Source organism: Prionailurus bengalensis, chromosome B4, assembly GCF_016509475.1.
Source record: "Prionailurus bengalensis isolate Pbe53 chromosome B4, Fcat_Pben_1.1_paternal_pri, whole genome shotgun sequence".
Classification (NCBI taxonomy): domain Eukaryota; kingdom Metazoa; phylum Chordata; class Mammalia; order Carnivora; family Felidae; genus Prionailurus; species Prionailurus bengalensis.
Window position 1 is genome coordinate 52,422,856 of NC_057358.1, and position 17,127 is coordinate 52,439,982.

Below are 17,127 nucleotides of genomic sequence, written 5' to 3' on the forward strand. Positions count from 1 at the left end.
AACATGTGAGAGGATTAAGGTCCTTTTCAACCTCTGAAAATACTGCAAATGGGAAGAAGGCTACAGCAAAGAGAAGCCCCAGCCATGCTGCTGATGAGCTGCATGGACTTGAGGAAGTAAATTAATGCAGACACTGCAGTTCATTTACCTTCTTTTCTTTAGAAGATTGTTGTGAAGATGTCTGATCCACTGAGTATTACTGATTTTATAATTAAATTTTTTAATTAAAAGAAAATCTGTAGAACTTTAGACAGAGTAACTAATGGAAGGCTACTACATTTTCCCTGGCTCTTTTTAAACGATAAATCTGCCTTTTGGAGCATCTGGCTGGCTCAGTCGGTAGAGAATATGACTATTGATCTCAGGGTTGTAAGTTTGAGCCCCATGTTGTGTATAGAGGTTAGTTAAAAATAAAATCTTTAAAACAATAAACCAATAAAAATAAATTTGCCTTTTGATTTTGAAAACCTCAGAAATGGAGTATGTCAGGGGCTCCTGGGTGGCTCAGTTGATTGAGCATCCAACTCTTGATTTCACTCAGGTGATGATCCCAGGGTTATGGGATCAAGCCCTGATTGGGCTCTGCTTAAGATTTCCTCTCTCCCACTGCCTCTCTCCCCACCCACCCCCCACACACACATGTTCTCTTGCTCTATCTCTCTAAAATTAAAAAAAAATGTTTTTAATTAGAAATTGAGTACCTCAAAAGAAAGCAATGTCGTGTGAAAGATGTTTTGTAGAACTTACTGGTGTTTTCATTTTTAGGTTCCCATTTTCCTGTTGGAGTAGTTCCTCCAAGGACCAAATCACCAACACCTGAATCTTCAACGATAGCCTCTTATGTAACCTTAAGGAAAACTAAGAAGATGATGGATTCAAGAACGGTATTTAACTAGAAGTTAATCTTTAAAAGGATTCTTAAGGCCTATTTATTGTTTTAATTCCATTGAGGAAATTAGTGTCTAGGGGACAGACCTACTCAATACCTAGTCTACGTTTGTTTTGATCAGCTTTGACATGGGGTCTTAGTCCACAGTTTGTGGAATCTGTTTTCAGACAGGTGTCCCATGTTACATCTCTTGATACCTCTAAGAATTTCCTTAAAGAGAGTGATAGACATGTCCTATGGTCATCCAAGGTAATGGATTTCCAAGCCAGCCCGAGTTTACAGGGCCTTTCAGCTATGGTAGATTTGGAGTTTGCCAATCCTCTGGTTACTCTGAGAAATGTGAATTGGGATTGGGGAAATAGCTTCTATATTTCACATATTCATCTGAGATCCATTTAATTCAAACTGGCTGTAAACCAGTCTAAGCTTGGTCATATTGAGAAGATTATCAGCATACTTAACTCCTTTTTACCAAGTAGTCTCAAAAATTTGGGGTGCAAAACAACTTTTACTTTTCATCTTTATAAATTCTATACTTACTTGGTATGGGTAATTTGATAATTTTAAACTATAAGAAAAGAATGAAAAGTACTACAAATGATAAGATTTATGGTTATTCTTGAGAGATATTAAACTACAGGTACAAAGTATATGCCTAAAACATCTGACAAATTTATATACAAGAAATATAATATTTTAATGAGTACAAAATTATAAAGACCTAGAAAGATAATTATTGTAGAATCAAAATAAATGAATAGCTATATATTTGCAGTCATGGTTCTATAATACTATTGTTTGTTTAGAGGCATTTTTTTACAGATGGAAAGGGTATTTTCTTTGGAAACTGTAATGCTAAAAAAAATCAACAGAAAAAGGTTTTAAAAATGTATGTTGAGGAGCACCTGACTGGTTCAGTTAGTAGAGCATGCAACTCTTGATGTCAGGGTGGTGAATTTAAACCCCACGCTGGACATAGAGCTTACGTTAAAAAAAAAAAAAAAAAAAAAAGTTAAGGGACCCCTGGCTGGCTTAGTTGGTGGAGGGTAGAGGGTGGTGTGACTCTTGATCTTGGGGTTGTGAGTTCAAGCCCCACATTGGGTGTGGAGATTAGGCATAAATAAATAAATAAATAAATGAAAATACTTTTTTAAAAAGTTAACAGTGTATGTTGAGATAAAGAAGAAAGATATTAGTGTACTTATATTCTTTCTTTTTTTTAATATGTAACTATCTTAAATAGTAGAAGAAAGACTTCTATATCCACAAATACAGGAGTGGGGAAGGGAGTATAGAAGACTACAGTTTATTATTGGTACAAAAAAGACCTTTATAAGCAATATCAGTGTCAGAATAAAATACTTGGAATATATCACAAAATTTCCATAATATATGAGGAATGAATATACATAAGTTATTTTTAAGAGTTTCTTTTCTATGGAAAATATGTAACAATAATTCACAAATATTCTTCAACCCCATAATAATTTTTAGAATACTAATAACTAAAACTGTAATGACATATTCTTTTCCAGTTATCATTAGAGAAAAGATCTAAAAATTAACAATATCTGACCTTTAAAAACAGATTTTTACAGGGGCTCCTGAGTGGTTCAGTTTGTTAAACGTCCGACACTGGCTCCATCATGATCTCACAGTTCATGAGTTCGAGCCCTGCATCAGGCTCTATGCTGACAGCTCAGAGCCTGGAGCCTGCTTTGGATTCTGTCTCCCTCTCTCTCTGCCCCTCCCCCACTCATTTTCTGGTTCTCTTGCTCTCTCACTCTCTCAAAAAAAATTTTTTTTAATTACAAATAAATAAATAAAAACAGATTTTTACTATATGACAACCTGAGAAGAAAGTTGCAGTGTGACATTATTGTATAAACGTAGAAAAGCCAGGAAGACTGCATGTTTATTGTTACTAAAAATAAAAGGATAAAATAAGAAACTTTAATAAAATCTGAAATAAAAATAAAAGGAAAGGGATGACTATAGTAGCCAATTCCCAATCTATATTTAGAATTTACTTTTTTTACTTTTTTTTTTTTTTTTTTTGGTTTGGTTGGTGTTTTGTTTTTTCTTTCCAAAGCTAATGTGTTTTATTTTACATATAAATGAAAATCATCATTACTTCTGCAAATTAAGGCTTTTCAGTTTTCCTCTTTTAGATTTTACTTGAGCTCTTTAAGATATTTATTCTATACAATAGAAAATGGCTCTAGAGCTATCACTCCTGCCCTGCAAGCATTTTCCAGATTGCTCGAGAGAAAAAAGGATCTTAGTGGGTTTGCCTGACATACTGCTTCCTCATGGAAATGCTCACCTCTGCCCTTGGTTTTTTCAAAAGAAAGCAACTTCACCAATATCTCAGTCAGTTCCCACCAACCCAGACCAAAGAAACCTATGGATTCTATGCCATAGATTCTAGAATATGTTCAGTCTTCAAATTTTCTGTTACATAAAATAAGCTAAAATTTGCTTGTGACTAATATTGAAGTTCTTATTTGGCATTTTATACCGATATTGTTTTTGCGTCTTTAATAAGAAAGTGAGATTAAGAATTGGTTGTTTAATTTTTAAATCCTTATTGATCATAAACTGAGGATGTTTTCTCTGCGAAGTCTTTTCACAGTAAATGTTTGACTTAAAACATATATTTTGGAGCACCTGGGTGGCTTAGTTGGTTAAACGTCTGACTTCAGCTCAGGTCATGATCTCGTGGTTTGTGAGTTCGCCCCACATTGGGCTCATGCGCCCCACATTGGGCTCATGCTGTTAGCACAGAGCCCGCTTCAGATTCTCTGTCTCCCTCTCTCTCTGCATCTTCCCTGCTGGTTCTCTCTCTCTCTCTCTCTCCCCCTAAACAAATAAATAAACTTTTTTAACAAATTAAATTTTCATTAAAATAGATCTTCGGGCACCTGGCTGCCTAGTCAGTAGAGCATGCAACTTTTGATCTTGGAGCTATGAGTTTGAGCCCCACATTGGTATAGAGATTACTGAAAACTAAACCTTAGGAAAAAAAAATTAAAAAGGAGGGGGGCACCTTTGTGGCTTAGTCAGTTAAGCCTCTGACTCTTGATTTCAGCTCAGGTGATGATCTCATGGTTCCTGAGATGCAGCCCCACATTGGGCTCCGCACTGTCAGCCTGTCAGTGGAGAGCTGCCTGGGATTCTCTCTCTCTCTGCCTCTCTGCCTCTCCCCTGCTCCTGCTCTCTCAACATAAATAAAATGTTTAAAATAAATAAAATAAAGTCTTATATTTAGAAACTGTGCCCCCTGTGTTCTCCTAGTTTGAGTTTTATACAATTTCCTGTTTCATTGACTGTGCATCACCAATCACCAGTGAAGGAAAAACCAGTTTGCCTTTCTGGTGTTAACTAAATTAACACTCAAAGCTCCGCTTCTGATTTTGAGAACAAAATAAATCCTTTCAGAACATTTTTTATCCCAACATACTTTTCAGAAGTTATTCTGTATTGATGTATTCATATGTCTATTTCTAATTTAAAGGAAAGACCAAGAAGTGCAGTGGAACAGCTCTGTTTGGCTGAAAGTACTCGACCTAGGATGACTGTGGAAGAGCAGATGGAAAGAATAAGGAGACATCAACAAGCGTGCCTGAGGGAAAAGAAAAAAGGATTAAATGTTATTGGTTCTTTAGACCAGTCACCCTTACAAAGTCCCTCAGGCTTAAGGGATAATCCGTTCAGGATTACCCAGGTACATCAATTTGCTTTTAACCATTCTTGTGTGTAAATGTAGTATCACTTGAGTCAGGATCTGGAGTTACATGATTGATGGGTTTTCAAATGTCTGCAGTATGGATAGTTATTTGATTTTACCTAATGCCCATAATAATAAGCTAAGACAGCTCAGTAAAGTGGAAATAGCCCTGGGTTCAGAAAACCAGAGCCATCTTACTTGTTGGACATACTTGTACCAGTTGTGGCCTTACTCTTCTCTGCTGTAAATCAGATGACACAGCCCTACCCTGTCTACTTCACAGAGATACTAAGGTAAAAGTGCTCTCAGCGAATGTAAAATGCCACGCAAGTTAACGAGATATTCCCCAATTCCCCCTCCAATAAAATGTGTATTACTCTGTGTCCTAATTTAACATGACCTAAATTGTAGCAGGACAGAGCTTCTCAGTAAAAGCGTAAGTCTACTATTCCTTACATCCCAACTCCTGCCTTGCAAAGAGACACCATTCCATTTCTTATTGTTTGTTTGTTTGTTACCCCGATTCATAAATACAGAGATAGCAGACGGGCAAACCTTTTCAGTAGCTTCTGTCTGGCCTGTCCCTGTTAGTAGACATGCACCAGCTGAAAGGGTTTCCCTGTCTTCCTAGAAATCCCCTTTCCATCTAATCAGGAGCATCCAGGCACTGCTACTAAAGATTCAGCAGATTGACTGCTGAAATTGCACATTCTTCAAATTACAAAATGGGTGATTAAAAGAGAAAAAAAATGCATGGAATACTGATATATATATATTTTTTTCTTCCTATTGGTTTTCATAAGAGAACCTCCTTGTACGTGAAGATCAACCTTTTTTTTTTTTTTTTTTTTTTTTTTTTTTTTTTTTTTTCAAAATAACAGATGCTATCTAAAAACTGTACATAGTATGAATCTCTGCTATATGTCTTTCGGACAGACTCGAAAAAGGGATGATAACATTAAGGAACTGGATACTGTCATTAGAGAAAATGATGTGAAGCCAAACCATGAAACTCCTGCAGCAGAAATTGTTCGACTAAAAGAAAGTGAACCTCAAAATACAGATTTCAGCAAAGAGGTAAAGAGATTACTTTTGAACAGATATTCCAAAGGGGTAGATTTTTGAAGATTAGATCAAGTGGTAAGGTTGAAAATAGTTATGTTTCATTTCATCACAGAGAGCCTACGTCTAAGTGAAATAGGTTTTGTTAATTTGAGTGATGTATTCAGCACATCAAAAAATGGGTTAATTGAAAAGTTAAAACATAAGTAAGGCTAGAATAAATTATTGTTAACCCCAGTTAAAGAATCTTATGTCCCAAAACACCTAGCTGTTAGCAATGTGCATCAGCCCTTTAGGCAAATAACTTTTTGCTTCCAGTACTAAAGGATGTTAATACTTTTAGAGGTGCATAGGTGGCTCAGTCAGTTAAGTGTCCGACTCTTTGTTCTTGAGTTCAGACACCTGTCAGCCTCTGCGCTTCTTAGGGCAGAGCCTGCTTGTGATTCTCTCTCTCCTTCTCTCTCTACCCCTCCTCTGCTGGCGCTCTCTCTCTCTTCTCAAAATCAATAAATAAAACATATAAAAAAAAAGAATGTTAATATTTTTAATATACTTGAATGAATATGTATTTCAGTAACTATTTGACAGGGTCTAATTATTTAATACACATTTATTTTTGAATGCTTTTTCTTCTTATTCTATAGTTGAAAAGCACTGAGGACATTTTTTCCACAACACTTTTTAAACCTGAACCAAATGGAGTGAATTCTGAGGAAGTGATGGATAAAGAGAGAAACAAAGAGAAAATGTCTGAGGATGTTTCATTCAGGTAATAAGTAATAGGCAAAACAACAAAGGAATCATTCCCCAAATACTATAACTACTTAAGAATGGTGAACTTCAGAGGTGACTGGGTGGCTCAGTCAATTGGGCGTCCTACTTTGGCTCAGGTCATGATCTCGCGGTCCGTGGGTTCGAGCCCCGCGTCAGGCTAACAGCTCAGAGCCTGGAGCCTGCTTTGGATTCTGTGTCTCCAGCTCTCTCTGCCCCTCCCCTGCTTGCGCTCCCTCCCTCCCTTTCTCTTTCTCTGTCTCTCTCAAAAATAAACAATCATACATTAGAAGAAAGCATGGTGAACTTCAGAGTCAAAAAGTCTTGGATTCCTGTCCCAGCTTAGCTACTTAAGAGCTGTAGGATCTTAAACAATTTACATAAACTTTCTAAACTGCAGGTTCCTTACTTGTAAAAATGAGGATGATAATAGTATCTATCTCACAAAAGTGTTGCAGTGATTAAATAAGAAAATACAAGTATAGCACTTATCACTATGCTTCTCACCCAGGAATTCAATAAATACCTTTTTAAAAATGCCAAGAGATGTATAAGGTCTATCAAAGTGAGCCACTTCAGTATTGCCTGCATAATGATAGGCAATGATAGACATTGATCAGATATCTAAGTTATCTGATGTGTTCCAAAAATTATAGTGATTTGCTATTTATTGTTTAGCTGCATTTCTTAACTAGCCTTCTTATGTGTATACCCTCAATCTTACCCTCAATTAAAAATCTATGAGTTTATAATGATACAACAACAAAAAATCATTTGTTGGCCACTCTGGACGATGCTAAGGAGTTGACTTCTTATTCCAAAGTCTGGTGCATAAAGGCAAAGAATCAAGTATTTTTCTTGCCTTTTCCAAACAAATTGCAACCAAAAAGTTTTTGAGGAAATATTTTTCTTTTTAGAAGAATTTTATTCAATAAGGAATGAGAGACTTACACTATCACTGCTTTGCTAGCCTTAAAGAAATAAGGGATTTAGGCAATACTCCTCAATGGCTGGAAAAGCTGTTAGCTGAAAATCTGACAGGGAACTTTATAGTGAGTGGATCAAGCTGATAACCCTTGAACTCACTAATCATTTTCAACATAAAGAATAGAACCTGTTAATGCAATAGGGCACAAACCCCACCTAATGATCTACTGTTTGCCCCTTTCCCCAAAAAACCTAAATCTGATCAAGCTTCAAAATGCTATCAGTTTATAAAAAATAAGAGGAGGGGCGCCTGGGTGGCTCAGTCAGTTAAGCGTCTGACTTCAGCTCAGATCATGATCTCACGGTTTGTGGGTTCAAGCCCCATGTCAGCTCTGTGCTGACAGCTCGGAGCCTGGAACCTGCTTTGGATTCTGTGTCTCTGTCTCTTTCTTTGCCTCTCCCTCACTCATGCTGTCTCTATCTCTCATAAATAAATAAACTTTAAAAAAAAATTTTTAATAAAAAATAAGAGGAATAAAATCATCAAAATACAGAATGTGATAAACTATGTAGGATGGAGAAAGCAGGTTCTTTCACAGATAAGTGGCAAAGAATAAAAAGGATATGTGTTGTGGGGTATTTTAAAGTTTAAGAGACTTGTCAGGCAAATACAAATGTGGACTTTGGATCTTCTTGAAACATAACTCTAAAATTGGTATAATGAGGCTGTCAAGGAAATTTGAGCATTGACTGGATATTTGATGACATTTAGGTATTATAAATACAAACTGAAGTGTTTACAGACTGAATGATTTGTCTGGAATCTATTTTAAAATAATTTGGGGAGTAGGAAACTGGCAGTGTATATGAAACAAAATTGGTAAAACATGGATCATTATTGAAGCTGAGGGTATAAGTTTCATATATTATTTGCTCTGATTTTTTTATGATTAAAATTTCTGTAAGGGGGAAAAGAAAAGAGATTAATTACAAGCAAAATGTCAGCAGTTACTAAATATGGAGATAGTGACATCCTTTGTGTATGGTTAAAATTTTACATAACAGTAAATTGGAAGGAAAAAATGTATTGCATTCTGTAATAACAAATTTTAAAATATCTGTTTTCATTAGCCCTCAGGATGAGACACAGATCCCAAATCATAAAGCAGAAAGCCACCCTGAAGAAAATATAAAGGACGATATTCATGAGGAGGAAGAAACTATTGCTTCTTGTGAACAAACTCCTGAGGCTTCTAAAGGAAATCAAACGATGGCAGGTAGATATTCCACATTTCATACTTTTCTCACTGGTGCTTCCTCTGAATTTCTCAACGCATACCTTTGCTTTCCCACGTGCACCTTCAGGAAGGATGTCACTGGAAAGGAAGGAAAGGGGACACGTGCCTACCCAGCTAGATCCACAGGGTCTGTCCTGGCTTGGGAATCTGTTGCTTCTCTCTCTCTCTCTCCCTCCCATCTCAACCTTAACACATATACCACAAATTTTTTCTACTAAGATCTTTCAGTACATGGAAAATGTACCTGCTTCTCTGAGGCTGGACTCTCAGAGTACCTACCACTTCGGGAACTGTGTAAGATTTAATATCTAAACTAGTAGCATGACCTTGTTTACTCTAGCCCCTGCTAGAATCCACACTTGGACATTTCCTTGAGAGAAAATCGTGATCCATAGTACGTCAAAAAAAAATTTCTATTTTTGTTTTTAGAATCTTCACAGATTTTTCTCTTTTTTTCTTTATGATGTTTGGCAAGGGGTGGGGAGAGGGATCATACCACTGGTGCATATTATCAGCCTTGCTTCTCATAGTCCATAAGCAAAAAATCCATTCTTTATTTTTTAATGTTTATTTCTTTATGTTGAGAGAGAGCGAAAGTGGGGGAGGGGCAGAGAGAGAGTGAGATAGAGAATCCCAAGCAGGCTCCAGGCTGTCAGCACAGAGCCCCTCACTGGGCTTAAACTCCTGAACCCGTGAGATCATGACCTGAGCCAAAATCAAGAATTGGATAACTGACTGAACCACCCAGGCACCCCTGGAAAAAACTATTCTTAATCCTGCCTCCCTTCACCTTTCTCCCCATCATTTTGCAGACAAGCAAATACAATGAAATTCAATTATTTGGTACTGTTCTTCTTAGGAGGAGCATTGGATTCTGGCAGAGTATTTTCTGTATCTTACATGCATGTAACATGCAAATTTATATTATGAGTCGTGTTTCCCTGTAGCCAACATTAAGCATTGTCTTTTGCCTCTGTCGCTTATAAGGCAGTTTTTTGTCACTGACCACTTCCTGTTACTGTTTTAGCACATCTGCGTAAAGTGTGTAGGTGCATTAAAATCACAACATTTAAACTGTTCATACTATTTAGCTGCATGAAACTAGAAAGTCTGTTAAAGTGAGACCCAGCAGTGCCTGGCTGGCTCAGTCAGTAGAGCATGCAACTCTTGATCTCAGGATTATGAGTTCAAGCCCCATGTTGGGCACAGAGCTTACTAGATAGATAGATAGATAGATAGATAGATAGATAGATAGATAGATAAACAGACCCAACAAGAGGGCTTCCCTGACAGACACCTGAAAATTAACCTCAAAGCCAAAAAAAAAAAAGACAAGAATTTTTTTTTCCAATTTGGTTGAGGTATAATTGACACATAACATTGTATACGATGTTTAAGGTATATAAGGAAGAAGAATTTTAACAGTCTTCAAGAGATATTTCATGCTAAATAATCAATTGCCAATTTAGAAAACAACAGAAACCAAGTACAACTATTAATTCCTTCCTGAAACATGTTCCTATTTTATGGGATCACAACATCAGGATTTCCTTCTCCAAGTGTATCCTAAACATGTGTACCTTCTTGCATTCTCTTGGTCTGTTTTAGTGAAAAGTCTGTCCCCATCTCCTGAGTCCTCGGCATCTCCGGTTCCAGCCGCCCAGCCGCAGCTCACAGAAGGATCCCATTTCATGTGTGTGTAGTCTCAGAAAAAGTACGTCTGTTCCCTTTGCGTCCGTGCTTTAACTTCAGAGTTTTTAACTTGAGTTGTATTCATTTGTTGCTTTAGTGAACAAAAACTGAGATTAATTCTGGGCCGTGCACTAGAGATGTTGGCAGAGCAAGGAGGCCATGTATTTGAGCCACAGGCACTAACTCAGATCTCCATCAGCCCTTCCAGTGATTTGCTGTGTGACAACATTTTCTCTGTCTCTTATTTCATCGTCCATAAAAACAGCAAAACGGGAAAGGTATAGCCCGTGCCAAGACAGGCCGCACAGGGTTTTGCAGCTGTGCCCCCACTTAGCATTCCTTTCCGTAGTCGGACCTGAGAATTCTGTTGAAGCTATTACATGTTGATCAAGTAATGTTTTTTTTACAGTTTGTGCAACCCACCTACCGCATCGGGAGTTTATTATTTTAAAAGGACTAAGAAGTGTTTGTGGTACAGCCAACTACAAGGAATATTACAGTCCTTAAGATCTATCAGAAACTATTCCTAAATAATTAATTTTGTTTAAGTAAGAGAGGTAGCTACTAAAAAAGCTGTGGGTGGATGCAGGGGGAAGGACAGAACCTGACTGAACATTGTGCCATAGACCACAGTTTGGGAACTGACAATAATTTCCTAAGGTCTTACTGTTAACACTTTTATAAACAGTTGCTAAATTTTACTTGCCTTTTGTACTTGTAAATACATACCTTTTTTTTTTTTACTTTTCAGAAAAGCTTTGAGATGTGAAGCTATTTATGCCTTTTTCCTTTTTTTTTCTTCAGTGTCTATCAGATCTAGTAATGTGTGCATTAGGACTACCAGCACATTTCTGTTAAACAATTATAAGCGGCAGAAACACATAGAGACATCATAAGCATTGTTGCTAACATATGCTTTGACTTACAGATTCTCAAATTAGTACAAACACTAAGTTCATCCAGTAGTGCTTATTTTCTAGAATCCACTTCCATTCATACCTTTTGTAGCAACTGTAATCTGTGTCCTTTTTTTCATCCAGATGGACTTGTGTCTAACTGTCTTGGCATATTTATAACCTCTGTTTGAGATTATGTCTACCTAGAGCCTAGAAGAGGCCTTTGTTTGTTGTCAGTTGGCATTTATGCAGGATTGACATCCTTTCTGGAGTGACAAACCACCTGTTTGTTATAGTCTTACCTGTGTCTTGCCTCTGTCATTCATGCGTTTAAACTTTTAACTTAATAGGTTCTGAAGTGACAGTTGCAACTAGTGACAAGAATACCACCAGAATAGGAATAGCAGCATGCTTGTGTGATTCCTCCTGTGCGAAGAGCTGATAGATGGCCTCTGTCCATCTTCGTGGAGGAATGTAAATTAAAGTCCACTCTCATTATCTTTGGTTCAATAAACAGGTTACAATTCTCTGTACACAGACCAATGATATGAAAGAATGTTGTCTGACAATAAAGAATATGTACAGTTAAAACTCAAGTACATTTCCGGGTTCCTTAAGTTGTTATTATTGGATTTTGTTTTGTTTTACTTTCCCTCTAAGAGCCGGTGGCATTATAGGCTGGAATGGGGTCCAGTTATTGCCGGGCATTTCCTTGTCTTCTGGCATACAGCCAGAACAAGTAGCACTCAGACTTGTATTTTTTTTATGTCTTCTCGTTGAGTGTATGTCATGTTGCTGACCTAGTAGTTTTGGCAGGACTTTGGGAAGGTTTACAAATGACACTGCTGTGCAGGCAGCTTAATATATTGTTAGATATTTTAGCAAAGTTATGCAAATCTTTGCTTATTTTGTTGATCTTTTTGATTCAGCCATAAATTTGGGTACTCTTTTTTAAAATTCTGAAGTGTTATTTAATTGCATCCTTGGCCTGGTAAATTAAACCTACGAAATGACAAGAAACGTCCTTCTGTTGTATTATATTTTAGGATTTTCATGGCCATGCCTGTCAGCTCTGCCGTTGTAGAACATTGCCCTCAGTTACTTTAGGAAATGGTCACTCATTAACTTGCAGGTGTCAAAGTAATTTTCCCTGTCTTTATTTTTCAGCTATCCTGACTTCTGTCAAAACCATTGAAAGCTAAGGACGTGGACCTTCAGCAATGTGAGAAGATATTGTACAGTATACTTTAAATCTATGAAATTCATAGTTCTGATGCTTTTGGCCACAGAGCATCATTTTATCACTTCTGGAAAATGTTTATTCCAAACAGCTTTAATGGCTCATATGTACACTCCGTAATCCTAAGGTTGTTGTTCTGACACCAGCTTGCTGCTATGATTTCAGAGCACATAAGTAAAGGTGCTTTTTTAATGTGCGGTCTACAGCCAGAGCTCACTCAGTTGCTGATTTCCAGATTTTGATGTTTCTAAAATTTAGGTGGATTTATATTTCTTTTTGCTTTTCAGTACATAAATTTAGTTATTATTTCGAATGAAGCTTGTTTTCCTTTTTTTTTTTTTTTCCTTCCCATTTTTGGCTACTGCAATGGTTTGTTTCACACTTGATTTGTAAAAATTTTATATATATATTTAAAATGTGCCATTTTATTACTGCTAAGTGAAGAATGTCCTGTTTTCTGCTACTATTATTTCTCAGATTGCAGCGTCAGCAGTTACTGCCACACTCTTGTCAGCTTAAACACTAATGTTACCGCTTCCTGTTTCTTAAAGGTACAATTTAAAATGTAGGTATTTTGAAGTACTGGGCTTATACTTCATTGGGATAGATGTGTACAGCAATAAGCAGGTTTTCCAATCCAGTACTTAGTTTGTGTACAAATGTAATTATGTTCATTGTGTATATATTATACAATGAGCACATGTAAGTATTAAAGGCTACTTACTATTGTTTAAATGCAAATGTTCATATCTCATTTCTTTTTTATCATGTTAAATAAATGTTGATGTTCTTAAATCACTTGTGTTAGAATTTTTTGCTCTCTCCCATCTAAAACGGGTACGCCTAGGGGTGCCTGGGTGGCTCAGTCAGTTAAGCATCTGACTACAGCTCAGGTCAGGATCTCATGGTTCATGAGTTCAAGCCCCACATCAGGCTCCGAGCCGTGGAGCCTCCTTCGGATTCTGTGTCTCCCTCTCTCTCTCTGCTCCTCTCCTGCTTTCTCTTTCTCTCTCTCTCTCTCTCTCTCTCTCTCTCTCAGAAAATGGATAAAACATTAAAAATAAAATAAAATAAAATAAAATAAAATAAAATAAAATAAAATAAAATAGGTATGCCTGGGTGGCTCAGTCGGTTAAGCATCCAACTTAGGCTCAGGTCATGATCTCATGGTTCATGAATTCGAGCCCACATCGGGCTCTGTGCAGCCTTCTCAGAGCCTGGAGCCTGCTTCTGGGTCTCCCTCTCTCTCTGCCCCTCCCCCACTCGCACTCCATGTGTCGGTCTGTCTCTCTCTCTCAAAAATAAGCATTCAAAAAACTAAAAAAATGAGAAGACTGTGGGGCACCTGGTTAGCTCTGTCAGTGGAGCATGCAACTCGTAATTTCCGGGCTGTGAGTTCAAGCCCCACTTTGAGTGTAGAGATTACTTGAGAAAAACAAAATCTTTCAAAAAAATAAAAAATAAATAAAATGGAAAGTCTGAGACTCAAGGGACTTCTCTATGAAATAATAGACTGTTAATCGTATTATTGTAGATCACATCATAAAAAGGCCTCTTCTGCCATCCAGTCTGGCTCTCCCATGTGAGAGTTTGAGGACCTTGAGGCTCCGAGAGATACATTGACTTGGCCACAGTCACATTATATGTAATGACAGAGTTTGGACCAGAATATACTTTTCTTTCTTCACTTTTCCTCTGAGGCCATTAGCTCAGCACCGCCGGGCAGGTTTTGTTTCCTGAAGTCTTCACACTTCTGTTTGTTTCTGTGTTGTGGAAACTAGCTCCAAGCGTTGACACTCTCTGCTCAGTGCATTGGGCCTGGAGAGGCCTGTGTGGAGCGGAGTGTTATTCCTCTGACATGGGGAACTAGAAACTGTTTCATCATCAGGAGTAGGACCCTCAGAGATCATTTTCCCTTACAATACATTCTTTGCAGATGTTCACGCTCTTCAGAATCAATTACATTTTCTTCCCTCTATAACCTTTTGTTCATGCTATATATTGTTCCCAGAGTACAAGGAAATTTGATGCTTTTGGATTCCTATATGAAATGGCTGAAACTAAATTGGCACCGGTCAGTCTTTCTTTTTTTCTTTTTTTCCCATGCTATGGTAAAGAGGATTTAAATTTAATTCAAAATGCAGATGTACAAAAATTCATCTGCTCCAAACAGAAACACACAAAATGAAATGCAAATAGATACAGTCTGTATTGTAGGAGGTGAATGAGAAGAGAGGTTAAGATGGAAGGAGAGGGCTCAGCTCTCTGTATCCACGTAAACATGTTTACACATACCACCTTTATCTAAAGACATCATGCCAGCCAAAGTCTTCCAAAGGAAATAGGCAAAAGATTATTCTTTCTTTCCAAGCATGAGATGGTTATGGTTCCAGATCTTTTGTCAGTGGGTTGAGTTACTGTTATTCTTGGGTTTTCCCTTCGGGTTTTCTTGGTGAGGCTTTTTAGGTTTGATTGATGTGTGTATGTGGTGTGTGTCACTTGGCTTTATTAAACACAGCATTTTCTGAGCTGTTTCAAGAAGGAAGAATGTCCCATACTTGAATACCTGCAAGCCAAAGGAGTTTAGAAAAAGCAGTACAGAGTACTTGTAACTTTTGTCAACCTTTCAGAAAGCCAGATGAAAATCAGGTGCTTAAAAACTGTAGGTCAGCAAGGGTACCTGTAACAGGAGATAGCAAAAGGGACTCTTCTCCAAAAATATGGACTAGATCAATACTTTCTATCTCACCTAAAGCTTACCTTACTCAACTCCATCTTACTGGAGAGGTGTGCAGAGAGCCCAGGGAGTACAGAGACTCATAGTAAGGAGGGCAGACAAGCCGGAAAGAACCTTACTCCAAATGGGGGTTCGTCACAGGCACCACCCTTCCAGCATGGAAGCAAGCTCCAAAGCTTAGCGTGTGCCTTATTGGGTCGGTTAAACATCACATCCAAGTCCCCCACATGCACCTGCTCCCAATTTATAGAAGGTTGATAGCCATACTTCCATGGTGGTCAGAAATTAAACATAACCATAAACAAGCAATCTGCAAACTTATTTGCACGTCCACAAGAGTGTTTTTAAAAATTATGTTTCCCTTTGCACATTTTAAAATTGACATCTATAGTTTTTCAAAAGTTGAAGTTGAAAAGATGCAATTTTTAGCAAACTGTAAATTTGGCTTTGTAAAATAAAATTATTAAATCAGTTTTTTAAATGTGCCCAACAGAATCTAAATACTGTTTTGATAGTTTCATTTATTTTTTTAATTTTACTTTAGAGAATAAGTGTGAGCAGGGGAGAGGGGTAGAGGGAGAGAGAGAATCTCAAGCAGGCTCCACAGTCAGCACAGAGCCCAACACGGGGCTTGATCCCACAACCCTGGGATCATGACCTGAGCCAAAATCAGAAGCCAGATGCTCAACCAACTGAGCCACCCAGGCACCCTTCATCATCTTTTTCTTTCTTTTTTTTTTTTTTTAACATTTATTCATTTTTGAGAGACAGAGCATGAGTGGGGGAGTGGCAGAGAGAGGATGACACAGAATCTGAAGCAAGCTCCAGCCTCTGAGCTGTCAGCACAGAGCCTTACCTTGGGCTCAAATTCAAGAACCGCGAGATCATGACCTGAGCCGAAGTCAGGTGCTTAACTGACTGAGCCACCCGGGCACCCCTCATTATCCATCTTTTTTTTTAATTTTTTAATGTTTATTTATATTTGAGAGACAGAGCGTGAGCAGGGGAGGAGCAGAGAAAGAGGGAAACACAGAATCTGAAGCAGGCTCCAGGCTCCGAGCTGTCAGCACAGAGCCCGACACGGGACTCAAACTCATGAACTGCGAGATCATGACCTGAGCCAAAGTCGGGTGCTTAACTGACTGAGTCACTCAGGCACCCCTCTCATTATCCATTTTTAAGAGATGCAAACAAGGGGGCACCTGGGGCTCAATTGGTAGAGCATGACTCTTGATCTCGGGGTTGTGAATTTGAGTCCCACCTTGGGCATAGAGCTTACTTTAAAAAAAAAAAAAAAGATTAATCATTTCTTGGCCTTTTGGCTAATATCATAGTATCTGTTCATATCAGTTTGATATCTGAGACGTCATCTATCCGAGGACAATATACTAAGTGGATTTCTGGAGCAGGGGGATGGAATAGGAGCTTGCTCCGTCCTCTCCGGGCATCGACCTGGTATCGCAGTACCTCTGGGAATGGTGCACTCCATCGGGGAGCTTAAAAAAAAAAACATTCAATAACTAAATCAATTAAATAGAATTTTTTATTAAAAATTAGCTAATTAAAAATGTATTAAAGTTTAAAAAAATTTTTTTTAATGTTTATTCATTTTTGAGAGACAGCGGGGGAAAGGCAGAGAGAGAGGGAGACACAGAATCTGAAGCAGGCTCCAGGTTCTGAGCTGTCACCACAGAGCCCTACGTGGGGCTCAAACTCCCCAACCATGAGATCATAACCTGAGCTGAAGTCAGACCCTCAACTGACTGAGCCATCCAGGCGCCACACAAGATTTTTTTTTTTTAATATTTCTTTTTAAGTAATCTCTATGCCCAACACAGGGCTCAAACTCACAACCCTGAGATCAAGAGTCGCATGCTATACGCAC

General features: G+C 37.9%; 1 protein-coding gene and 1 non-coding gene across 9 annotated transcripts in view; both read left to right on the forward strand.

Annotated features, from left to right (window-relative positions):
• PLEKHA5 (pleckstrin homology domain containing A5) overlaps positions 1-13,300 on the forward strand; it is a 239,436-nt gene extending 226,136 nt beyond the window's left edge. For all 8 annotated transcript variants that reach the window (XM_043562218.1, XM_043562217.1, XM_043562219.1 and 5 more), the window contains 7 exons: positions 766-884; positions 4,407-4,616; positions 5,556-5,696; positions 6,326-6,450; positions 8,511-8,656; positions 10,286-10,391; positions 12,433-13,300. In XM_043562218.1, the coding sequence (XP_043418153.1) occupies positions 766-884; positions 4,407-4,616; positions 5,556-5,696; positions 6,326-6,450; positions 8,511-8,656; positions 10,286-10,380 (836 nt within the window). In that variant the 3' untranslated portion in view covers positions 10,381-10,391; positions 12,433-13,300. The remainder of the gene's footprint in view (positions 1-765; positions 885-4,406; positions 4,617-5,555; positions 5,697-6,325; positions 6,451-8,510; positions 8,657-10,285; positions 10,392-12,432) is intronic.
• Positions 13,301-16,544: 3,244 nt separating this feature from the next.
• Positions 16,545-16,731, forward strand: LOC122474194. Its single transcript, XR_006294874.1, has one exon. It is a non-coding gene; the product is annotated as a U2 spliceosomal RNA (small nuclear RNA).
• Positions 16,732-17,127: the final 396 nt, after the last annotated feature.